This window comes from Danio rerio, chromosome 1 (assembly GCF_052040795.2).
Source record: "Danio rerio strain M-AB ecotype USA chromosome 1, GRCz13ab, whole genome shotgun sequence".
NCBI lineage: Eukaryota > Metazoa > Chordata > Actinopteri > Cypriniformes > Danionidae > Danio > Danio rerio.
In genome coordinates this window covers 15,610,224-15,638,098 of record NC_141021.1, presented here as the reverse complement: position 1 = coordinate 15,638,098, position 27,875 = coordinate 15,610,224, and the positions used below count along the sequence as shown (strand labels likewise).

The following is a 27,875-nucleotide window of genomic DNA, read 5'->3' as shown; positions in this document are numbered from 1 at the left end:
CTGCGCATTACTAAGGAGACATGTTAATACATGGCTGTTAATCAAATCGGTGGGTGGGGAAACCGCATTCCTACGTCACATTGTGGTCGGCCTCAATATGGGAGGGATTTGGATATTGTCTTATTGTCTTTATATTACTCCAATATGACTGTGGACACACTATACCTGCACACGGTTCTGTCCAAACAGCCCTAAAAAGATGATTTTCATCATAGATGATCTTTAAAACTCAACTAAACTGCACTCTGAACAGACAGACGATAGATCTCGCACAAGTCAAATACAGCAGGAGCATCAACATTTATTTATTTTTCAGACTTTTTCACCAAAGTGAATTGAATTTTCAACAGTCAGTGCATTGGTGGACACCAGCCTACAGAAACTAAAATGGCATCAATCATGAACACCATAAACACTATTTAGGCGATACAAAATCACAACAGGGTATGAAAGCAATACCGCAGGCTTGGAAGTGGCCTTGTATTGGTCCAAAACAAAGGATATCTCCTTATTCAGTGGAAGTATAACATTAAGACTTTTTAGCGTACACAGTGACCGGGCTTTACTTGGAGCAATACTGTAGAAATCTCACAACACATGGAAAAACAGGCATATATTTTAACGCTTGTGCTCAATGCTCATCCAGACGTGGTTTGCATATAGTTTTTCTTTGCATTTGTGACACTGAGGTAATGTGACTACCGTCTTCTCTACATCTCATTTTGCAATAAGCAAAATCTACACGGCCTTAGAAGAGCTTATATGGAGCTAAACTGGCATGCAGACTTATTTAATTAAAGTAGTAAGTTCAATCAAAATAAAAAATGATGTAACAAAAATGTTCTTGTAAAATGATGTAAATTTGCTAAGATGAAAAATAAGCCCGTCCTTCGAAGTATAAAGAGTTAAAAGATCATATACCAACATCTAAAAGTGAGATCATGCAATCCACCACCACTCTTTACCACAAACAGACCGAGAACACAGAATTAAAGACATTTCAGTGCACAGGAAACATCAGAGGTAAAAGTGCTTGCACAACGTGTGGTCACATTGTGAGATACTCAGAGAAATGTCAGGTGCAAAATTCAGATATTTCAATAGCAATGCAAGTGTTTAGTGAACTAAAGAAAATGTATGAGCTAGGGCTGCACGATATTATGTTTCTCTGCGATATACAGTGCATCTGGAAAGTATTGATGGCGCTTCACTTTTTCCACACTTTTTATGTTACAGCCTTATTCCAAAATGGATTAAATTCATTTATTTCCTCAAAATTCTACACTCAATACCCCATAATGACAATAAAAAAATATTTCCCATAATGTGAAAAAAAAAGATCTTGTGAAATTGTTGAAAATTTATAAAAATAAAAAACCTAAATGTACATGTACATCAGTATTCACAACCTTTGCCGTAAAGCTCTAAACTGAGCTCAAGTACATTCTGCTTCCACTAATCATTCTTGAGATGTTTCAGCAGCTTAATTGGATAATTGGAGTTCACCTATGGTAATTCCATGTGAGTGGACATGATTTGAAAAGGCATACACCTGTCTATATAAGGTTCCAGGGTTACAGAACTCTGGCAAAATTACTTGCAAAGTAGTATTATAATCTAGATAAATTAAAGCTGACTCAACATTGCGCATACACGTGATGTGACTATTGCAAATGATCACATTGCGATATTAATGCTGAAACGATATATTGTGCAGCCTTAGTTACTGGTTTTAAGCATTTTTCAAAATATCTGCTTTTGAGTTCAATGCAAACAAAAAAAAAGACACATAAATGTATGGAACCTCTTAAGGGTGAGTAAAAAGTGTATACATCTTCATTTAATTGACTGAACTATCCCTTTAAGACAACATAGGCTCATTCTGAAAATGTAGCCCTATATACAATTCTGAAGATCACAAATTACGTAGCCAGAGGTACGTATGGCTGCATTTCGTTTTTAAAATGAACACTATCGGGTGCTATGGCGTCGTTCCTTTTCGTGCTTACCAGCTGACCGCTTACCTGCGTGTGAACGGCTTTTCTGCTGTTACCAGTTTGTCTAGTTAGTTTGCCACGCACGTCGAAGGATTCGAGATGCAGAGAGGAGTTGATCACGAAAACAGGATTTGAGTCCGAAGAATGAGTCCGGGAGAAGAGCTGGTGCGAATCTCTTGTAAGAGAAATTTGAGATCCCAAAAAGCGTACACATCGGCCTCTGGTGAATTCGTGAAAACAAAAACTGCAAAACAATGTAGTTCCTGGGACGTATTTGTCGCTCTCCAGAAATGTATATAGAGGCACATTTTCAGAATGAGCTTGGGTTGCTTTAAGTGTGATGCAGCCTTTGCAATTTTGAAATCAACACTCTAACAATCATCTCACGCTCTTAGGTATTGTTAGAATTAATAAAACCAGCCAACTGGGACGTAACACTCTTTTTTATGCTCACCAACTTTGACTTGCATTTGGTTCTTGATAAGTGTTAATTTGAAATAAATTTTACATCTAAAATTCCACTAATGTGACCACAACTTTAGGGTAAACTCGGTTTTAAAATGTACTTATTAGCAGTACATCTTTTCCAAAACGGATCCCAGACCTTTACAGCACATTTCTCTTCTCTTCATCACTAAAACAAATGATCTATAGTTCTGTAAGCCATCCAATAGGAGGAGCACCATTTACTGGGATAACCAGTGACTAGTTTCACAGGGTTTAATAACGGACATTTTTAACACAACTTCACAAACACTTGGTGTCACATCGGCAGAATAAGGGGCTGAATAGCTCAAAATGTGTTATTATATTAGCACTGATTAGATGCTACTTTTTCTAAACTCTTATAGAGTATTTTTCTAGTGATTGTCTAGCTATCTATAGGTAATTCTCTAGGGATGCTTTAGCAGTGAGAATAGTTTGTACGATATTCACTGTGGATGGGACATCTGCTGCACAGGTAAGTTGGAGTGATATTTGAACATGCACGTGTTGCACAACAAACCTGTTTATAGCATAACCCTGTGAAAGGAGAATACTGATGATTTGTCAACAGAGAACTGTAATAATACACCTTCTCTCTCCCTCACACACACACACATACACACACTCATAGTCAATTGGGAGCTACTGAAGGCTCAACCAAGGCTGGTAATATTGGACCGACCACCAGGGGGAGCTACAATGCGGTGGCCAGAGCGCCGAGGAATGTTGTCATCAATTTGAGACCCTGAGGGAATAGAAATAATAAAGAAAACACACACTTGCTATAAAATGCTGTTTAATAAAAGCATACTTAATATGTAGATTGTGGGAATATATTAGAAAATAATTAGAAATGCATGGGAATAATTAAAACAGTTGTTTTGTGCCGTCTGATCTTATCTCCTTACCTGATAGGCTGAAGTTAGACTGGTGCAAGTTTCTGATTGGTGGAGGCTGGTGTGTAGTGGGCGAGGTCTTAGCGGAGGGGGCAGGAGTTATGTATTTGGGAGTAGCTGGTACGTCATATACTGGACCATCATACATGCCACGAGAAACACCTTGCATGTTCATTATCTGCCAAAACAATGGTACGAAGAGTTGATTGTGCATATATGAAAATACTAATACTGATCATGATACAGCTATCAATACTGTAACGAACATGTTTAATTAACACCTAAAACTTTGGTAGTACACATATTTTTTATCTATTTTGCCAACTTTAACCATTTTTGCATTTTGTTTTTGTATCATATCAATGATATGTTATATATAAATTCAAATCTAGTTTATATTTATGCTGGTAATTTACATAAATATATGCTAAGAACCTATTTATCCTTCTCACTATTGTAGAAAGGTTTATAATCAGTGAGATTATTATAAAAATAACTTTTTTATAAGCAAAGACATACTAAAATAAGATATAATAAGATTTGATAAAAAGATAATGATTTCCATGATTTAACAGAAGGATCTGTTAAAATAAATGCTGTTATTCTGATTTATATTTCTATTAATTATAAAAATCATGCAATAAAGGTTTAAACAATTACATTCACTTAAATGTGTTATACTTATAGTTCATAAATGCAGCCTTGGTGACAATAAGTCTTGGTCAGTTTATTTGGTCAAATGCTTACTATTTAAATGAGCTGAAATGACTAAACCAGATATACCTTGTTGCGGTATTTAATCCTCTGGTAGGCAAAGTCAGGGAAGGGTTTGCGGGAGATAAAACGTCCCGTTCCCTGTTGAACCTGAAGCTTCCCTTCCTCAAACACAACCCTGCCCTGACTGACCACATGAAGAGGACCACCACGACAGTCCATGCCCTCAAAAATGTTATACTCCAGAGCCTGGAAAGAAGAGCACAGACATAATAATTACTAATGTTGATATGTAATACTTTTCTATAAAAAAGACAAATCATATGTGTTTTAAATCAATTTATTGCTATAATACTTTTATGTATAAAAATATATTCAACATTCTATTAAAAATATATAAAATGCAAAATTAAATATATGTATAACCAAAGTATAGAGTCAATCCGATCTAAAAATCACAAAGCAAAAATTTATTCTTTGAAATAAAAATTTAGTTTTTTACTAACAAAAATAAAAATAAAGAACTGCAAATAAAAATCAAGCAGTGTAAAAAATTTTTGAAAAGTGAAAATATTAGCAATAAATAAGTAAATATATATAAAATGCTATAAAAATGTTTTGCAAATATATATATATATATATTTGCAAAACATTTTTATAGCATTGTCTTTACTGAACCCATTAAGATTGACTCAGTACTAAAGTTGTGTTTACTCTTTATATTTGTTTTTGGTTCTTTTGTTCTGGACCAAATAAAAAAAAAAACATTTATCCCTGGTTCACTTAATGTTCACCTAGAGATACAAAAAAGGGATTTTATGATGTATACTTTGGAGTAACACACTTGTAGAATGTGTGTGCTGTACATGTGATAATATTTGTATTCACTGAGAACCCATGAAGAGTTTTTAAAATGTGCAAAGGAGTCATAAAAGCAGAAGAAATTCCTACTTTAAACACAAATAAATAATAATAATAATAATAATATTTCCTTACATTTATATGAAGTGCTATTCTGGAAACTCAAAGAGCTTTACACATTTTTGAAGAGGGAATCTTGGATGATGCGACGGCAGCCACTTTGCGCCAGTCCGCCCACCACACACAAGCTGATTGGTGGAAAGGAGACAGATTACTGAAGCCAATTATGATATGGGGTTGGTTAGTAGACCACAATGGAAAGAGGCCAGGATGCCGGGGTTAAACCCCTACTTTTTTTCAAATTATTTTTTTTGGTATTGGGATTTTTAATGACCACAGACAGGATCTCGGTTCTCGGTTCTTAAGAAGGACGGCCCACACTGAGCAGTATAGCGTACCCTTCACTATATTGGGGCATTAGGACTCACACAGACTGCAGGTTGAGTGAGCCCTGCTGGCCTCACTAACAATATTTTCGGCAGCCAGCAACCTAGCTTTCCCATGTGGTCTCCCATCCAGGTACTGACCGGGTGCAGCCCTGCTTTGCTTCAGTGGGTGACCATGTGAGAGTTGCAGAGAGCTAGTAAATAACCATTTTCTCCAAGATATACTACTAGACTGTAATGGCTGAAATAAAACTAAATAGAAAAAAAGGAACACTTGAACATCCAGTGCTTCTATAATAGCATAACCTGACATTATGTGCTGTTTTTAATTCATTTAGATGTCTTTGGTTTGCATTCATACTTAAGTCAAATAGCAGAAAAGGACTGAGAACTGGTCTCAACACACTTACCCACTTATTCAGCTCAATTCAAGTTCATTTGTATAGCGCTTTCATAATAATTATTGTTTCAAAGCCGCTTTACAAAATGTGCACATGTATTGCAATCAAAATCAGAAAAGTTAAGGTTATTAGTTCCTTTAACTAAATGAACTGCACAAAGCATTCACACCACAGTTTGTTTAAATCAGGACATATACAGGAATTAGAAAATTAAAATTAAATACATTTTACGAACTTTTTTAAGACTCTTTCCACACATTTTAAGACCTTAATGCTACTTTAGGTTTTAAACTGAAACATTACCGACTTACAGTATATTTAGAAGATTAAATTTAGGTAAACTTTAGCATACAACTATACTTTGCATAATCAAAAAAACTATATACACAATTTAATACCTTGTAAAATAGCATTTAAAACTTTTCAATTGTCTTAAATTTCTCTATAAATTGAATCAAGCCATCCAATATAGGAAAACACTTTAAATCCAGAAGTCCAGAGTATTATTCAGAATAGCTCACCGACTGCTGTGATTTTGCTGTGATGGTCTTGATCTTGTCGGGGTCCCAAATAACAATGTCAGCATCCGATCCCACAGCTATCCGCCCCTTACGAGGGTACAGGTTGAAGATTTTGGCAGCGTTTGTACTTGTAACTGCAACAAACTGGTTTTCATCCATCTTCCCCATGGCCTGTAGGAAATAAATACGGGGTGAACATGATGAATAATGAATGCGACCTGTAGCCACAATTCATAGACATGCACTTACCACAGCTTTATCCCAAACAAACCCCATTCTCTCCTCCACTCCGTTGGTTCCCTCGGGTATAAGGGTGAAGTTGTCCTTCCCTATGGCCTTTTGAGAAGTGCTGTATGCACAATGTCCACTGCCCACAACCTGCAGATCCCCACTGCAAAAACAACATTTAGGTCACAGTTTTTATTTTTTGCAATCCTGCAGTATTTATTATAAACCATTTATTTGTGAACGTCCATAGTTTGTGAAACATCATGTGTTATCTTGCTATCTCTGAACACAGTTGGCTGAGTGAGTGATTAGTGATGAGAGAGCAGGACAACTTGTCACTATGAGATCCACCAATAACAAGCCATTATATTTTTTCTAGTTCAAAATGCTGTTTTATTCAGAAATATATCATATCGTATCATACTATATCATATATCATATTATATCATAGCATATATCATATCATATATCATATCATAAGATGTCATGTATCATCCTATCATAGTTTATGACATGTTAGCCACAACTGCTATTTGCAATGCAAAAACATTTAATTAAAAATATACAATTAAAAACCACAAACAAATGAATACATAACTGAATACATAAGTTGGAATACATAAATTTAACATTACTAATATATGTTAAATCTTCTGAAAAAATTTTTCTGGTCACGCTTTGCTGAGTATAATGAGTTCATTTCTTAAAAAAAAAAAAAAAACCTTGATTTAGAAATAAATAACAAAGAAAAAAAATATTCTAACACGCTTCATTAATACAAGGGTATTTATGGGGTCTTCCAGAGCTAGATGATTTTTTGTTTGTGACCTATTTTTTATATTTGAGGCTGTTTAGAGATATGTTTAGAGACATTTTTTAGACTGCATTTATTTGATCATAAATACTGTAAAATTAATATTGTAAAACACTATTAAAATTTCTTTATTTTACTATATTTTTAGATGAAATGTATTCATGTGAACGAGCTCTCTGATGAATGGTTTGAAAAGGACAATTTCATTTAAATGTGAATCTTTTACAACATAAAAGGTCTACTGTCACCTTATGTTCTTGCCGAATTATTAGTATAATTATTATTAGGCTTTATTAAATTATTAAGTTTAATGAAATTATAATTATTAATATATTATTATGAATACATTACATTAAGTACTTTTTCATCAAATAAAATGTAATCATAACTGCACTGCTCACAATTTATTACAATCCTAGATTGATTAAATATTGGATGAATATTACAAAAATGACAACGAACATCTCATCTATCCTTTGATTTACCAGCTTTGCTATTATTTTGGAGACAGAACATACTGTACAGTGCTCAGCATATATGAGTACACCCCTCACAAATCTATCTTTTAAATTCATATTTTAATAGGAGACTATACAATATTATATTTGGGCATATACATTAGATTAGTCAGTACTGAAGCCAAATCAGCAGCTTATCTAACATTATAATAACTTATAATAATGGTTCAAATGTGATAGAAAATATTAAATACACATTTACAAAAGAGGAAAAATTAAGAGAAGCAAATTTTTTTTTTTTTTAATTTAGTTGAAATTGTGTAGTTTGTGATTTATTTTTGCAATATTTTGCCTAAATTTAATTGTATTATCTTCCCATTTTTAAATAAGTTTGGCGGCTAAATATTATGTTAATAAATTTATCTGTTTAACAAATCTGTTTTGTTCAAATGCACCAAAATACATTGCCTATATTTACTGAGAAATGGAGAAAAATGTTCATTTTCAAAATGGGCTGTACTCAATTATGCTGAGCACTGTATTTATTTTTAAGATATTTCCACCAACGATAGATACAATAGATGTATTTACTGAGCAATCTGAATCGAGTTACAGTCATGTAGGCTAACCATTAAATTACCAATCTTTTAAAATAATTTCAATTTATCAGCTTAAACAATTTAACTTACTAAAATAGAAGACATAATATGCAACAATTTGGTTAATAATACCAAGCTAAGATGCAAATGATAAAATAAAGACAAAATCATCCAGAAATGAAATTTTCTTTGCAACAGTGCACATCTACACAATACAATTCAAGTTGACTTGTTTAGCACTTTTCACAGTAATACAGCACAACTAAAGTTTGTCTTCATATGATACATTAACAATAACAATACGTTAACAATAAATGAACATTCTTTTCTAGAAATATTCAGGCATTTTCACTAATCTTTGTGCTCCGCTAATCTGTCTATGCTAAAAATAAATGTCCTCTATCCAGCTGTGTCAGTCTGCCTCAGTGTGGCTGTGGATGTCAGCATAATGACATTTCTCCCATAGTAGCAGCCTGCAAGTCCACAAGTTATGTGTGTGTGTGTGTGTGTGTGTGTGTGTGTGTGTGTGTGTGTGTGTGTGTGTGTGTGTGGTGGGGAGCGAGAAGGAGGGTGCTGTGTAACCATGGTAACAAGCGATGAAAGCCTGTTCTATTTTTAGAAACGGGGGCAGGAAAAGGTGTGCCTGTGGTTTTGGTTTGGGTGTTACATTGAAGTAATCGAGAGAGTAGATAGAAAATTGCTGGATGATGTCAGTCGTGGCCTTCATCCAAAGGATCCGGTGTTATGCTGCATCTATCACAATGATTGAAATAAGTCCAAATGTTCTTACCAAGCCAGCAGAGAGTGAAGATGCTCTGGTGTGGTCGGGTCAGGGCTGAGGGGTGGAGAGGTCACATACGCTGCCGCTTTTGCCCAGTTTTTGCTCCAATAGTGAGATCCGTCTGTTGCCAAGCTGGCTGTGATTGGCTCACCGAAAACAACAGAGCCTAAAGCCGGTGCAGTGGAGAGAATACATCCAAAACTTAACGGTTGGGGTGTGTAAGTCTTTTAAAATAGAGTTTTGCTAGATACTGCAATTGTCTAGTAAAATGTCACATTGATTTAACTTAAATGAGTGTGAACAGAATAGACTGATTCTACAGTAGCAGACTGTAGGTCAGAGAAAACATCATTGTTACAATTCATTAACTACAGATATTAATTAATTATATCAAGAAATTAATTATATATATATAATATATATTTATAATTATACATATATATATATGTATTATTATGTATTATACACCGAATATATATTATATTATCTAAAAATTCTTAAATCAAGAAGCATTTTCTACATAAGGGCAAATTACTTTCTTATTAAAAAAAAAGAAATGTGACAAAATTAAAGGTGCCTAAATGCTAACCGGTTAGCATAATGTTTGAAACCCATTCCCTCCCCTGCCATTCCAGCCAGACCTCCTGGAATCACGAACATGCTCATCAAAGATGACAGAGGCCCACTAGATCATGTCATTCACCAGTTAGAAAACTTTATAGTCCTTTACAATACTACAATTCTGAACAAAACTGTATTATATCTAGCACATTTTCAGTTGTGTAGCAAGCAAAACTTGTCAATGTGCAATATTTCATGAATGCAAGGATCACTCACTCTCTCACGCGCTGTCCTGAAGCAACTACTGAATGCTTAGTGTTTGGCCGGCGGTGTACAGGACTTCTTACTAAGCCATACTTACATGCTATTTCAGAGCGAATATTTAGAGTAGCATGGTAAACACTATATTGTGCTATATATAAGGCTAGGTGGAATAGTGCTATTTACTTATGTTTTACTTACAGTAAAAGGTATCTTATGAAACTGAAAATAGTCAATCAATCTTTCGCCGGAAGATTTCAGTGAACAACACTTCCATGCATATACCCATTAGTAACAACCAAATCTACATCAGCTCTGCGTGACTAAAACAGCTTTAAAACAGAACATTACCTGTCTAACAGAAATACCAGAGAGATGGTGTCATCCTTCCTCCAGAAAAACTAACTCATTTATTGATTCACTAACTCAACATTGATTCAGGAATTTAAAGAGTTCTGATTCAGCATTTGTTTTTACTGCTGTCACATGTGTCCACGCGAACACGCTAATGGCGGATCTGCATGAACAGAGGAGCGCAGTTCTACAAATCTACATTTGCTAACAGACAATTTGGGCTACCTATCAGAATTATGGGAAGTGTCGGCCTGACAATTTTTAACTGGATGAACATTTTTGAGTCTTATGCCTTACCCAGAATATAAAACTACATATTAACACATTTAGATCATTTACTTTAATCATTTCTGTTGGACTGTGAAGAGAATTTCAACCAGCACAACAAAACATGTTTCTGAAGACAATCACCTACTGCACCTTTAACTGAGTTTCTTCATAAAACAAGTTAAAAATCTGCTACTAGGGTAAGCAAAACAATCTAAAAACAAGTTTATTTTACTTATCCAACTGGCAGATTATTGTGTTTGTTTTAAGGATATTTTAGTGTGTTTTTTCTGAAGAAAAGACAATCATTTTTGTTTCTAGAAAATGCTTCCTTAAGAATTATTAAATATATGGACTGCAAACAAGATATCCCGCACTACCCTGACTAAAGTCATTAAAAGAACTTTCTAGAAATGTACACTAATGTTAAAAGATTTGGAGTTAGTAAGACTTTTTTAAAGAAATAAATACTTATATTTAGCAAGAATGCATTAAATGATCAAAAGAGAATACATTTATGTAAGTTTTCAACTTTGATCATAACAGTTAATGTGTCTTGATCATTTGATACAAAAGTCTGAATTCATGATTTATTCAGTTCAGCTTTTTCATCAAAGTATTACATTACATTTAAAATATATTCAAATATCAAACATAGAAAAATAATATCAATCTGTAATAATATTTCACAATAATTCCGTTTTGACTGTATTTGTGATCAAATAAATGCAGCCTGGGTGAGGATTAGGGACTTCTTTCAACAATATGCTGTCACCTTTCTTGCGTGCAATGGCCACAGTCTCTGCGGCACTCTTACTCATCACTTTGGTGATGTACACAGGACAGTTGACTCTGTTGCCAATGGTGATGGCCCGGAAAACAGCCTCCGCCTCCAGCTGTGAAACAGAAAACCAGCCGCATCAGGACTGTTCGCATCACTAAAACAATCAGCAAGTTAATCAGCTAAATAGTTCATCACTTTGTTTATTCATCCCACCTCCTCTGGACGGCTCAGTGGGTGGCCTTCCGGACCAATGATGCCCATTCCCAAGATTTTGCTTTGTTCCTTGAACACAAACGTTAACACAGTTAAATAAATGGATAAATTGTAAAAATTTACGACAGTATGGTCAATAAACAGATCCTGCATTAAACATGTAATAAATAAATAAATTCTCTATTTATATTGTATTATTCATTCATTCATTTTCTTTTAGGCTTAGTCCCTTTATTAATCCGTAGTCGCCCCAGCGGAATGAACCGCCAACTAATCCAGCACGTTTTGACACAGCGGATGCCCTTCCAGCCGCAACCCATCTCTGGGATTATATTATATTATATTATATTATATTATATTATATTATATTATATTATATTATACAGATATTTTGAAGAATGTTGATAACAAAACAGTTGATATTCCCAAATGAATTCCAAAGTAGACTCAATGGGGATCATCAACTGTTCATGAAAATATTCTCTTGCTTTCAATAGACAAAAGAAACTCACATATTTTTGGATCAAGTGGACATTTTTGAGTGCACTGACCCTTTAAGAGTCTACCAAAGTAAGTGACTTTTACAGAAATGTGTCAATGCATTCAAGCTACCATTGGGCCATGATGATTATGTAATAGGTAGGTGTGGCTCTGAGGCCCCGCCTTCTTTCACTTGAAAATGTACAGACAACACACCATGAGAAAAGTTACCTAATAGAAACTTAAGAGTAATTCTAATTTCAAGCAATGCAGATGTGTTTTAAGGTTTAATACTGTAAAGCTTATAGAAATTAAAATCAATTTAATATATAAAGTGTAACAGTATATAACAATACATTATGTAACAATATGTTATTGGAAAGCAGAGCTCGCGCTAACATCCACATCGCTGTAATCAGATGCTTTCTTAACTGCTGATTTCTCACTCTTGTTTTTTTTCCCCTCAGATATTTATTTTGTTATTGAGAGGAGAAGGGCAGCACAAAATAACATCAAACTTAGTTTTACCCCTAAAAGAAGAACGAAAATAAAATAGAGATTTATTATAGAGCTGTACAATATACAGATTTAACATCAATATTGCAATGTGAGAATCTGCAATAGTCACATCACAAGATCTGAAATATTGACTTGGAATTATAGTTGACCAGGCACCAAAACGTGATTTGTCACAAAGATTAACCCTAATAGAGTGAAAGATTTTCATCTGGATGTATTTTCATGGGCTATGATGGAGTTAGACTTCAAGCGAATTTAAGCCTAACTATTATTAGGGATTTAAGTGAGTAGGTACCTGTGCTATCAGGTCTCCATTCTCTGCATGCACCAGCACCACTGCCCCCAGCTCCTTAAGGAAAGAGAACGCTTCGTACAACTAGAAGAAAAAAACAGAGATGCTATTAGTTACTTTATTGTATTTCTGCATATTTTGCTCTAAATATAGAGCCACAGATGGCATTTTTGCAAACGGCAGCATTTACTCACCTGAGAGTCAGGCATTTGGTATAACCCTTTGTAAGCCATGTACACTTGGAAAGAGTTGATTCCTGTCAAAAGAAAAGAACATTAGCTTGCATTTGCCTACACAACCATTCAAAACGTTCGGTTTCCTGTAAGATATCTGAAAGTTAATTGATTATATAAATACGTCCTTGCTGAATAAAAGACAACACATTTGACTGAAGGTTATTAACAACCATTAACATTTGGCAGGTTTCAACAAGTGGCTGTTAAACATCAGTATAATCAAGTATGTAGTATAAAAAGTACTGAGTATATTCAGCTTTGCAGAACTATTGTGTTGGGATATCGTTACATCTTTAAATACATATTCACCTTTTTCCTGTACCAGCTGTTCCAGCTCCTCCTTCACTCCTTCATGCCAGTGCGGAATATCGACATGTAGTGAATAATCACAGCAGGACTTCTTATCCGCCGCTTCCTGCCACTTCTCAAAGGCCTCCAATAGACCATCTCCAGGCTGTGGTGTCACATGATCAACTGAAACAGGAAATTATACATTCTGTAATCTATTACTACTATAAATATAAGACTTTTTTGTTATGTATGTTTTTATTTAAATATATTATTAATCTTAATGCTTTAATGTTACTCTTTTAATCAATTATTGTGTTAAACTCACTGTGTCCTTCTAAGTCTTACAATAAAGACTATTTTCCCTGTTTGTGACTGGAAATGTTGTCACTGTCAACAGCTTAATAGAGGTTAACTCCTTGTTTAAAGAAGACAAGCTATTGTAACCATAACAGACTCAGCTCAGACTCCTGGAGGAAGAGAAATCTGATTGGCTGTAGCCGACATGCAGGACAGACATTCCTAGGGCATGCCCTTGTCGCAAAGCCACAACAGACATTATTTGGGACACTGCTTTGCTCTCACAGAGAGATACAAGTGATTCCTGCCTTTCTATACCTTCTTATTAGAGACATTTATCCAAATCAGAAGATTTGCATCCAGGAAATTCCACAATATTGCACATTTGTCGAACTGAGCAAAATAAGCTTGATTTTGCTCGTAATTTTGATTTTAGTTTCATTTGAGTTTACCTTTCATTTAGAGTGTAACATGCAGCTGTCTTTGAATGTCTGCTTATGTCAGTCTAGGAATGTCTGCTAATGTTATAATGTGAATGAAATGTTCTAGCGGTAGCATGGTGGATAAGTGATTAGCACTGTCACCTTACAAGAAGGTTGCTAGTTCGAGTCTTGGTTGGACCTGGAGGCCTTTCTGTGTGGAGTTTGTATGTTCTGCGCAGGTTTTCTCTGGGTGCTCTCCTCTCAAACATGCAGTATCTGAGAATTGAATAAACTAAAAATGTCTGTAGTGTGTAAATGGCAGAGTGCGTGGGTGTTTCCCAGCACTGAAGGTTGTACTCTCAGTGCTGGGTTAGAGCAGGAAAGGCATCCACTGTATAAAACATGTCAGAGTAATTGCCGGTTTATTCAACTGTGGCGACTCCTGATAAAGCAGGCAATAAGCTGTATGTTCTAACAGCGTTTTAAATGATTTTTTAAAAATAGGAATGTTCTAATGAAATTTTAAATTACATTTTAAGAATGGGACGAAGCAGTGGCGCAGTAGGTAGTGCTGTCGCCTCACAGCAAGAAGGTCGCTGGTTCGAACCTCGACTCAGTAGGCGTTTCTGTGTGGAGTTTGCATGTTCTCCCTGCCTTCGCGTGGGTTTCCTCCGGGTGCTCCGGTTTCCCCCACAGTCCAAAGACATGCGGTACAGGTGAATTGGGTAGGCTAAATTGTCCGTAGTGTATGAGTGTGTGTGTGTGAATGTGTGTGTGCATGTTTCCCAGACATGGGTTGCAGCTGGAAGGCCATCAGCTGCGTAAAAACTTGCTGGATAAGTTGGCGGTTCATTCCGCTGTGGCGACCCCGGATTAAAAAAAGGGACTAAGCCAACAAGAAAATGAATGAACGAATGACATTTTGAGAACATTAATATAACACGAGACTATCATGTGGGAATAGCATTTTTATAAACAACAATATAATGTGGATGATTTGTCTAAAAACGGGATACTTCCAATCATCCAAGAACCTTCCACAAAAACTTTTTTACTGCAAATGTTACAAAATTTGTCTAAGAACACTTATAAATTGCAAATGGAAAGTTCTAATAATCTTTTAAATATCATTCTGAGAACATTAGTATAGCATGAAACTGAAACTTTTATTTTAACAAAGTAAAATATTTTTATTATAACATTACCATGTGTTAGGCTCAAATTGATAAGCTACAACCAACACTATCAGTGATGTTTATACTAATATGCATAAATTGTGCTTATAAAACCTCCAGAGCTGGTAATGGGTGTAATGTTTTGGACATAATAAGAAACCTATACAAAATAAAATAGAAACCTTTAAAATAGTATTAAAAAATTGCTTTTGAAAAATAATATGCTTTATTTTTTTAAAGCATTTAAAAATATTAAGTTAACAATTCATCCAGACTCACTGATCATGGTGGTGCCGCCTGCCAGAGCAGCTTTGGTGCCCTGGTAGAAGTCATCTACAGGTGGGGTGCCCAGATATGGCTTATGCAGGCAGGTGTTCACATCAATCCCTCCAGGGATGACCATACAGCCATTAGCCTCAATCACCTTCACTCCCCCGGGCACAATCAGGTTCTCCCCAACCTGTCTGGAGGAGAGATGGAGTGTTTTATGAAGAAGAGAGTGGACCAAAGGGGTAAAGGAAATGCTCTTGGTAAAGTACACTGCATACTACAAATCATAAACTCAAATATGAATATAATATGATTTGATTACACAGGAGAACTTCATATCATCCCATATAAAAAAAGATTGTGCAAGTGTCATTATTAATGTTGTTTCAATACTTTGATACTTTTTTCTTTATAAGATATTTTTGATGATTTTTTGTTATGCTGGAAACATTTTTAACATGCCAGTAAAACTGCATTGTGCTTTATAGTATTCACATAAGACTGATGTCCATTTTCACATAAACATCAGGGTTCTTTCTAAATAACCTTGCATTAAAATGTGGAAACAAAAATGGGAACTTTTCATATTTTCATATAATGTATTATTATTATTATTATTAGTTTCATGCACTGTAAAAAAAATCTAGCTACGTAAACTTTAGTTGAATCAAATTAGCTTTTCCAGTCATTTCAATTTACTTCAAACAAACTGACACAAAATATTAAACCTGATTACCCTAATAAAATAAAATAAAATAAAATAAGCTAAAGTAGCACAAAAACATTTGTTGTAATTACTTTTTTCATATCATTTTTTATAGTATGGACGTGAAATTTTTAAGCAAGACAAAATTGCTAATTTTAAAGTTATAGTTCACCAAGAAATTTAAATTCTTGATATGCTCACCTATTACTTGATGCAATCCTTTATGATTTTCTTTCTTCTGTGAAACACAGAAGATATTTTGAAAATGTTGGAAACCTGTAATCATTGACATTCATAGTAATAGTTTCTGCTATGTGGAAGTCAATGGTTACAGATTTTCAGCTTTCTTCACAACATTTTCTTCTGTGTTAAACAGAAAGGCGAGTAAATAGAGAATACAATTACATTTTTTGGGTGAACTAAGCCTTTAAGAGGAGCCAAACTTAAAACGTCTTGCATCTGACCTTTTGTTGCTTATTACATATCAGTTCAGATACTGAAAAACGTCGGTAAGGATGGGGGGCATGGGGTTGGGGGGTTCGAAAGACCCACCCCTCAATCACTAAGGTCCAGAATTTGTCCCATATGTGAGCCCATATATCTTATTTTGGCTACTAAGCCATCATAAATTGTAAAAGTAGCCCATCAAAGTCTTTAAGACCAAGCAGAATCTAAAGTAAGTGAAGTCATCTTTCACTAATGACCTACTGTACGTTGTTAAACAGAGACAAGCAATTTTACAAGGAATGTTTATTCTAAATCTTGGACCTTATTCTTGAAAGAAAAAAGACAAAATTTTAATACTAATTAGGCTACTGTTGTTATTCATGATTTTTCACATTATTATTATTATTGTTATTATTATTATTATGCTTTAATTGTTCAATATTCAAATGGCCAAATTCTGATGGAGGAAAGTTGAATGTGCTGCTCAGTTTGTTAATTGCCTAATAAATGACAATAGACTAGTTTTTAATTTAAAACATTAAGATTCCTATTTTAATTTGGCGGTTCATTCCGCTGTGGTGACCCTGGATTAATAAACTAGGCCGTAAAGAAGATGAATTAATAAATGAGATTCCTATTTTTTCCTTATGACATATGATGTAATAAATATGTATTTTAATAATAAGTATTTTTGTCTTCATATTTCTTTATCCTAAATCTTTAAGACATATTTTAGTTAATCAAAAAGTGTGGTAATGATGACCATCCGACAAGCTAATCCAGCTAAAAGTAGTGCTTATAGTAGCCCATAATTAAGTGAATAACTGCAAAAAGGTCCACTTTTTGAAAGAAAGGAAGCACCCCTTTCACCAGGCTAACTACAGACCTGGACCCTCCACATTAAAAGCCACTGTTCCAAAATATTGTAAATGTTTCTTAAAATAAAATATATTGTGTTCAATGTGGGGAAAAAGTTGTTTTTTTTTACCTAGACATTAAAAAAGAACTTATTTTAGAGCAGTAATCAAAATACTGTGATACTGTAAAACCGTAATATTTTTATGCAAGGTTATCATACTGTCACAATCTTATACTGGCCCATGACTATATGTAACTATTAAGGAAAATCTCCATTGTGCTGTGGAAACAGTTAACATTTGCTTGTGCGTGAAAGTGTGTCTTACTTAATAATTCCATCTTCAACATAAACATCAGCATACAGTGACTGATCATCATTGACCACTCGTCCACCTTTAATCAGCAGCCGCTCGCTCTGAAAAAACAAGAGGAACAGAAACAGCAAAAGTGAGTGCTTCAAAAACCAGCTTAAACCTTATTTTACCAGCTTTATTTGCAATTCGGTGAAGTGCTCTTACAACAACCACCGATAAAAGAGCCTTCTGCACAGTTTCAGCTTCACTCTCTGTGAATGGGTGCGGTTCTATGAACAGAGAAGAGCAAATGTGGTGATGTGGAAAGATGTTAGGTTGTCATGGTAACCTCACATCATCCTGCTGTCAGGAAGCCACATACCATGGCTCTCCCCTTGGAGCATTTACACCTCCTCTTCATAGCAAAATCATTTTAATCTGAGCTCAAAATATACACTATTCCTAGATATCAAGCAGGCATGGATCGGAAAGATTGCTCAAGTCAAGGATTAGGATCGTTCTAATCCACTACTCATAACTAGAGGCAAAAATACAACATGTAGGGCACAGAATCCTCCTGTTTTCGGCTTAATGTGTGCAGTGACATTTAAAAAGTGTCCCCTTTATTCCAGATTCCTGCTCTTAGCGACAGACCCTGTTGCGTTTCATGCGCTGCAAATGCACTCGCCGTGATTTGAAGCGCGCCCCAACAATGCTGCTTTATTATGTATTCCTGCATCTATTCTAAAATGAACCGGAGCATTCGTCGCTTCGTGCACGGTAGAGATGCCTTTCTGCCTGGGACACGCTGTAGCGGTAATGTTCACCTTCCCTTTGGTTGATTTTTCAGTGCTCTTCTAAGCGGCCTCAGCTTTTGTTGGCTCGCTAAGAATTTAATCCCTTCTCGTTTCCCTTATGCGCAGGATTTACCGGGTGGCAGCAGCAGACGGGTCGCCTCGCAGCCGGTGCCTTACCGTCAAATGCGGGATGTTCTTCTTCCCCTGGTAGCCCGTCCCAGACATCTCTCCTTTGAGACTTGAGGAGATGAACAATCAGCAGTCACCCGCTTTTCTGTGCTACCAACCCACTAAACGAACCAGCGCTCCTTCAGTGCTGTACAAGCGAGCGCCTCCGCCGAGGGGTGTGTGTGTGAGTGTGTGTCAAGCGTGTATCTGTTAGCAGACGTGTTTAGTATTGGTGTCTGTTGGAGCGCCCCCCTTACACTGAACAAAGGGAGCATGAACCGGGCGAGATTCGGTAAAACTGTATGGTGTTATGAGTCAGGTCAACATAATTTGTTTTTGATGTATATGCTGTAAAACTTATCGAATTAGTAGTCAAATACACATTTAGACTTTTTAAAAAATAACTATTTACAGTACGTTGTATTGACACTTTTGGCATTTTACAATCCACTTTCCAATAATGCAAAGTTAAAACAATTTAGAAATTTAGTAATGCCTAATATAAGGCAACAGTTCTGTCTGGTTCTTCAATCTGATTGGCTGATAGCCGTGTGCTATTCCAAAACAATCTCACGACAATTCGTAACTTTTTGATTTAATAGCTAATTTGTATGAATTCTTACGATCTAATTCGTACAATTTAGTACGATTTGCTCATCCCCCAATGACGGTTGGGTTTAGGTGGGGGTTAGGTGCCATGCCTCCTTTTTTAAAAATTGTACAATTTCGTACGGCTGAACTCGTACAAATTTGTACGAATTAGCTACTAAACTGGCAAAACGTAAAATACTTACGTTTTCTCGTGAGATCAGGCTGGATATTCTGCAAATAACAGCACTCGTCCAGCCTCTTTACGCTTGTGAATTACTTCGCCCACATACAGCGACAAGCAGAGAACATTACAGTTTGACAAATATTGCTGCTGTTGGACAACGTAAAGTGTTTTTGAGGCTTTTATAGTCGAGAATGTAGTTGTTTAGATTGCAACTAAGCAGTTTATTTATAAGAATAGTGCCTATTTTAAAATATTTAAAATTTCTGAAATACAGTGAAGCGGCAGCCATTAACCTGTCATTGAGCAGACTCAAGCCTGGTTTATACTTCTGCGTCAGGTGACCGGCGTAACCCACGGCGCAGGCAACGCGCGTGGCTGTGCATTTATACTTCTGCGCGCTGTCTCTGTAGGTCTGCATTATCACTTCCGAAACGCTAGTGGGCAGTGAGGTGTAAATGTTCCTCTGTGTCGAGTTTCTTCTCTGCTTTTTTTGCTTTTCCTGAACACTTCCGGGATGTACAAGTGGCTCAAACTCGCTCATTTTGAGGCAGGAACCGGCGGACGTGCAACAACTTTAACTATGAGGTAAACACAAAACAAAACTTTACATCCGGAGCTCCTTCACGGGACTCCACACTTGTAAACAATCGCTCGCGCCATTCGCGCGGCTCTCGGTCCCGCCTAGACTTGTCAGCGCTACCAAGCCGACCAATCACAGAGCTTACGCTACGTGTCGTTGCGACGTGTAGTTACATTTTTTGAGAGGTGTACGTCAGCGACGGCGATGGCCACGGCGAAGGGCTATGCCTTTTTAAATGGTTTACTAACGGCTGTGTAAGCATTTTGCGCGCTGCCTATGCACCCTGCGTGCATCGTGTTTTTGCCCTTGCGCGCTATGCGCACCCAGTTGAAAAAAGTCAACTCTGAGCGGAAAAAGCACTTTACTTTAGTCACCTCTTTTTCAACACTTTCTCACAATAGCTAGCTGACTCAGTCATAGCGACAAAAAAAAAAAAAGCACACTGCTGTAATGTCTGTGTCCACCAGAGGGCACTGTAGTTCGCTATTAACTCAGAGCGAACTACAGTCCCTAAAGACTACAAATCCATACATACCGCGCGCATACACCCAGAACCCACTTACACTGATTTGTATTTACAGCTGTCTCCGTTTCCTGTTGATTTCTTGGACTATTTATACAGCCATTCACCCATTGTTTGTCAGTTCGTTGTTCGTCCTTGTTGGTATGTTGTTCTGAGAAATATTTTGTTTCCTGTCATAGTTCTTGAGTCTTGTTCGAGTTAATCTGTCATAGTTCCTTGTTTTGTTTGTTTGTTTGCTACTTAGTTATTTTTTATTTTTTTATTTTTATTTTTTTTAAATTATTTTTTTAACATTTTTTTAAATTATTTTTTTAAAATTATTTTTATTTTTTTTCCTACACCTTTTTGTATCCGTCCCTTCAGCGTACCGTGACAACTGCGCTTCTGTTTTTCAGCAAAAAAGGCAGTGAGGTGTGCCTCGTTTTTTGGAACGTAAATGTGCGTGTGATCGGCCCCTAAGATGGTTGACGTTGTTCATCCACAAGATGGCGACAGAGACGCATCAATATCGATTCAATTCAATTCAATTCAGCTTTATTTGTATAGCGCTTTTACAATGTAGATTGTGTCAAAGCAGCTTCACATAAATGGTCATAGTAATTGGAACAGTGTGGTTCAGTAACTGGAACAGTGTGGTTCAGGTTTTAGTGTTTAAGTTTAGTTGCAGAGGCAGTGGCGACAGCGGAGAGGGAAAAAAAACTTCACCTGATGGGAGTGAAGAAAAAAAACCTTGAGAGAACCAGACTCAGTTGGGCACGACCATTTTAATTTCTCCGCTGGCCAAAAGTCTTGTGCAGAACTTCATTCGCCGTGGTTTAGGCGATTAGAAGAGAAGAACAGCGTAATTTCTAACAGCTGATCAAATCATTATTAAACAGGTAAATGACATTATAAGTCGATCTCTCTTTTTTGTATGTTGTAGTGCTGTATTTATACCATATACATATTGAGTGTGAGATAAGACTTGTATTTCAGAAATGTGTGTATTTTGTGTTGCCCACTTATTGTATAACCCTGAGTTCCTTTTTGGTTGGCCATCTGTTTGTTTCAAATGCGTCTCCTGTTTTCGTTACTGCAGACTAGTTCAGTAAAAAGAAAAAAAGAAGAAATGCCTGCATGTGTTCAGCGTTTTTCCTTAGTGTTGTAGTGTAATAGTGTTGGCGATGCTTTGGCTTTTTCTGGGTTAATTATTGTGATTTCCCGATTGCAACAGAGAAATACTGTGTAATCTCTGTAGACTGATGATATTTTATTTCATTTCATTTCATCTTTATAATCTTAAACTTTGAGCAAAATCCCCTGTTTTGTAATCACTTCAGATATTATGCTAGAAAATCATGCAAATGCTAGCTCTAAAATGACGTTTGGGAGTAGCAATGGTTTCAGCTCTGATGTCGGCTGCAGATGTGAATGAATGGCGGAAGAAAGTAGATCCTCATAAAAAAGGTTTTTTGAAACTCTGTGTTTGATTTTCTTTTTTATATGCACAATTATGCTGTTGAACTGTTGAATAAATCAACTTAAAGAGATTGTGTCAGACTTTTCAAACATTATTGCATATTGTACAATCATATTGCAATGTGCAAACAGCTTGTAGGCCTTTGTAGACTGGCTTTTATGTGACGGAATTGGGACATTTTAGCTAAGTAAAAGCATGTTGCTTGCACAAACTCTTTTGAGTCTGACACATGAAACACATGCTTATGCATTTTATGCTATTTTTACTGCTATGTCAATGTGTCCTGCTAAGAAAAGGAAGTAATTCAAGTCTCAGTTATATCTTTAATATTGACAGTGTGATTTTAACTTCATCTGTTGACATGATAAAGCTGAACTGCAGGGTTTGTCCAAACAAATACACATCACTGTTATCATGCTCTGTAAATTGTTATTTTTGTGTGTTTATTTTGTTATTGAGAGGAAAGGCACATATATTTGAATGGACATCTGCATGTCCATTGACAATAGACTATATCACCGGAAAATTATGTCCGCAGTCTTTTAACTACTAAGCAGAAAAAAAATGAGAAAGAACTTCAACAATGAAGTTTAGTCTCTTATAAGTTGTTGGCTGCAGTTTAACTACTAGTGGGGCTATTAACAATGGTTTCTGAATTGTATATCGCTTTTATGGGTTACTTCACATAAAATTAAAAATGTACTCAACTTCAAGTGGTTGCAATTATAGAGCTTCTTCTTCTCTTTTTTTTGGTAAACACAAAATTATATATTTTAAAAAACGTTGGTTAATGCAAATGGACCATTGGCTATCAGCAACAATCCTAAAAATATATGCTTATTTTTTTTGTGTTCAATAGTAAATATTGGAAAAGTAGAAGGTAAGTATGGTGACAGAATTTAAATTTTTGCCGCTCTACTATAACTTTTAAGGCTAAAAATAGACCGTTAAATGATGTTAAAATAAATAAATAGCCCTAAAAATATAAAATACAACTGATAAAAAACATATGGAGAGCCTGCACTTGAAGTTCCCCATAAGTTATATACATAAGGCAACTATGAAGAAATAATAAATAAATAAATAAGCAAACTGTAACTTCTCATTAATTTTTTTTATAAATGAGAATACAAAAAAATCTCATTAACAAATATTTTCCCATTTATTTGACTATAAAATTAAATATTGCGTTAAAATATATCTGCTGTCACATTAGATAAGGTAACTTACAACCTATTCGCCTAGAATTTTAACTGATTCGTTCAAATGATAAACATTATGTAAACAAAGAAATGCATTTAATCGTTAGCATGATCATCATATTACCATTGTTAAGTGAAATAATCCATACAATATATTCTTATCAATGGAAATTAAAGCCCACCTCGTCGTTGTTTCGCTCGTTAAGGGATTCCTTTTCGGTCTGATCCGTGATTTCGACACCCGGACGCCCGTCGCCTCTTTCGCGCGGGGAACTGATGATGGACCTCCCGCTAATCTCATAGGCTTCAAAATCCCCGTCCACAATGCGCTCCCTGCTGCTGCTCCGCGAGGTCCTGCTCCTTCCCACGGCGTACTGCTCGAAATCAATAGTCTTACTGTCATACGCGCCCTCCACAGAGCTAAACATTCCGTGAGACTTCTGCCGCTGGTTGCCCGCCGAGATGGGCTTTGCCAGATATACCGGGAGTTCATCCTCCCGGTTCCACTGTCGCCTATAGTCCGACATCTTTCACAGGAGGCAGATGATGATGCTCTGATACAGTGAGGAAGCGAGATGCTAGTTCAGAAAATCAGGTCAGCCTTGGTTTGCCGGGGGATGCGTAGCGGAGGTCGCAGCGCGCAGACTGAGAATGCGAATGAAGCTGCGATCTAATTTCCAGACACAAGGGCAGTCATATAATAAGGCGCTTTAATGATATTTCATCCTCCAATCCAATTCTGCATGATTAGTCAGTGCTATTTTAATTTATTGTTTAAACTAAATTTAAAGTTTTCTTTTTGACTTTTGATTTGTAATGTGACTGCCATGCTCCATCCAAAAGTGCGTGCAAGATGCGCAAAAAGACTGCAGTGAGCTGCACTGACTAGCGTGAAACTATTAAGACTGGGTAAATGCAGGGTTTGGTGAGCTCTAGTGGTCCCTTAAACAGTCAGCGTTTTAAAAGAAACTTATAATATTGATTTCTGCCACAGGATAAAAAAGGACAATATTGTTTAATGTCTAATGCTATATTGTTGATGTCCTGTTCAGTAATTTCAGTCTGCTATTTTATTTACATTTCAAGAAAAAGAAATCAAATTCAGAGAAGTTGCAATGTTTTTTGCATTTTAAGGTTTTTATACTTTGATTCTGTTTTAATTCCTAACATTTTTGAATTCTCTATTCATGGACATTTTAGAACAAAAGGGGATCAGAAGACCCGAAAGCTGAAATTATGCAGGACAAAAAAGGCTATATCTCCTGATTCCAGTGGTGTAAATATTTGAGTAAATGCAAGTTGTTACTACTTCTAACCATCTTTTTTACTTTGTGTATCAATATCACAGCAACTTTTGTTGTTTACTTGACTACGTTTTATACTCTTTAATACATTTGTGGGGAGTAATGGAAAGTTGCATTTTACTTGATGTCTAATTTCTCCTTCAGCAGTTTATTTCTGCTACAAATTGTACACTTTAAAAAAAAATCCATAATTTTACGGTTTATTTCTGGCAGCTGGGGTGCTGTAAAAAAATGTAAAATAATTAGCGTTAAACTACAGAAATTTAACAAACATAAAGTTACAGAAATTTTCTTAAATTTAAATTTCTGGTAATTCAACCTTCGCTATTTTACAGTAAATTTCTGTAATTTAACAGCTGTTATTGTACGTTTGTTTTTCAGCACCCCAGCCGTGTTTTACATTTGTATTTTTACAGTGTACAGTGTTGAAGGTGCTAATTTGTTTTGCCATTATTCACCCAAACCTGTGAACCAGGTTGCTTTGTGAGTGCATAAGCAGAGGATGACTGTAGTCAGTAAACCAGCATCGCCCAGTGCAAGCAGGCTTTGAGTTCACATTTTAAATATATTATTTAACATTATTTGATTTTCCTAGGCTGAGGCCGTGGTGCTTATCTTGTAAAACGATGGCTTGTCATCTCTAGGTTGAAGGAGAGTCCCTGCCCCAGGTAGAGGAGTTCAATTATCTTAGGTTTTGTTTACGAGCGAGGGAAGGATGGAATGCAAAATCGACAGGCAATTCATTTTCCTTTGCTTTAGTCCTTTATTTATCATGAGTGAAGAACCACCAACTATTCCACACATATGTTTTACACAGCAGATGCCCTTCCAGCCGCAACCCAGTTCTAGGAAACACCCATACGCTCTCGCTTTCACACATATTCTACAGCCAATTTTGTTTTAGCCAATCACCTACTGCATCTTTGAACTGTGGGGGAAACCGGAGCACCAGGAGGAAACCCACGTGAACACGAGGAGAACATGCAAACTCCAAACAGAAATGCCAACTGGCCCAACCACTGAGCCACCATGCCAATCCCAGCCGAAAGCAAAGCTATCAAATTACTGGTCAATCTACATTTCAACTCTCACCATATGATCATGAACTGAGAGTCATGACTGAAAGAACAAGATCGCGAATACCAGTGGCTGAAATGAGTCTCTTTTGCAGGGTGGTAGGGCGCACACTCAGAGATAGGGTGAGGAGCTCGGAGTAGAGCCATTGCCCCTTCACACAGAGAGAAGCCAGTTGAGATGGCTCAGGCATCTGTTTTGGATGCTTCTGATGCCTTTGGAGGCTTGTTACACTGAGAGGAGGCCCTGGGGAAGACCAAACATCCTAAAGGAACTATGTCTCTCGGCTGCTGGCAACACCTTGGGAGACACTAGAGGAAGTTGTCCTATAGTTTCCCTTGTTAGTATTATTTTTAATACATTATAAAAAATAAAGAAACATTACTTTGTTGCAATCAGTGGGAGCTAGTAATTAAAGCAGCAGACAACATAAAAAAAGCTTAACATTTAATGTGTTAAACATAGGTGTTTAGACTAGTATAGATCACCCGGGAGAAAACACTACAGTAATTTAGAGTAAATGATAGTCATTTTACTATAATAAAAGTGAATATAATTTAGTAAATTAATTAATTAATTTATTTATTAATTAGTAGTCTTTTTGTTAATAAATTCTACAGCTTCCTATAGAGCTGTGCGATTGATTGAAATTGCAATCGTGATTTGAAGCGTTGCGATTAGCTAATCGCAAGAGGCTGCGATATCAAATATATTTGTATTATTTAATTAATTAATTTCCCCTGCCCAGAGCAAATGCCTGACTGCAGTCTATGTGTGATAGTCTTACTGAACAATTGAGTGAGCACAATTTAGTGATGTGTGTCTTGGTAAATAGTCAACTGAAAGTTTTGCCAGTGACACTTAATATTGTAGTTGTTTCAGCCATGTTAGTTTGCTAAATGTTCTGTTTTTTTTTGTTTTTTTTGTAATTTGTTTTTTTTATAGTATTTTTTTTTTGTTTGTTTTTATAATAAGCTACACTATCTTCCTAATTTGAGTTCAACTTGTTTACAGAAAGGTAAGGTCATATGTGTTTACTGTCTGCTCTATAGAGTGTTTCATATCTGAATATTTAAAAGCAAATTTGAATAAATGTTTAAGTAAGTTAATCTCTTTTCAGTTCCTTTTTTTAAACGAACACTCACTGCCTTTTAGCAGTAAGAAGCTAAAATACAGAATATCGAGCTGAAGCTTGACTAGAAAATTAAAAATATTAATTATATATAATTAAATATCTGTCAAGAAAATCACAATTAAATTTTTTCCCCAAACTGCACAACCTTGGCTTCCTTTTAGTATTATGAACGGATATACTGTAATAAAACTTCAGTGTGTTGTAAGGCTATGTTTTAGCTGTTGAAAACTTATTTGTTTATATTAGGCTAGTTGTTTTATTACAGCATCTACAAATACAAAAGCATATCATTTCAAGTACTTTATTATATATCTATATATATATATATATATATATATATATATATATATATATATATATATATATATATATATAGTATATAGTATATATATATATATATATATATAGTATATATATATATATATATATATATATATATATATATATATATATATATATATATATATATATATATATATATACTATCATTTTATTTATCTGGTTATTTATCATATTAACTAAAGTAACAGCGAAAAAAATCGATTCGAGTCGCTGAGATCAATAAAAATCTTCAAGCTGCTATAGCATAGACTCTATGCCATAGAGTGCTACAATTATAAACACATAGAGCACTGTTTTAGAGCTAAAAAAAGTATTTCTCATCCCTTCATTGACATCTAGTGGCTGCCCATCAGTTCTGTTAAGCATGGTGTTCCTTCACTAGACATTTTTCACTTTACCATGATCAAGAAGGACTGTAATTATTATTATTTTACTATACTCCAGGCTTACCCGTTAATCCTCCGCCAAAGCAAGACTGCGTTCGTCACGCGAATCCAAAATAAGTACGATGACAATCCTTTTAGCAATGCAGCGCACCCCTCGACTTGCATCCAATCAGACAGCGGATCTAGTTGATTGACATTTGAA

The 27,875-nt window shown here is 35.7% G+C and overlaps 1 protein-coding gene across 3 annotated transcripts; it reads right to left on the bottom strand.

Moving 5' to 3' along the window:
* Positions 1-281: 281 nt before the first annotated feature.
* crmp1 (collapsin response mediator protein 1) lies at positions 282-24,079 on the bottom strand. Of its 3 annotated transcripts, none has more exon segments than NM_001446743.1 (14): positions 282-3,228; positions 3,392-3,557; positions 4,163-4,342; positions 6,323-6,493; positions 6,572-6,713; positions 9,212-9,368; positions 11,421-11,541; positions 11,643-11,711; positions 12,937-13,017; positions 13,128-13,189; positions 13,479-13,643; positions 15,634-15,818; positions 17,962-18,050; positions 23,615-24,079. In NM_001446743.1, coding segments are annotated over 14 exon segments (2,025 nt in total). In that variant the 5' UTR covers positions 23,960-24,079; the 3' UTR covers positions 282-3,136.
* Between the last annotated feature and the right edge of the window lie 3,796 nt (positions 24,080-27,875).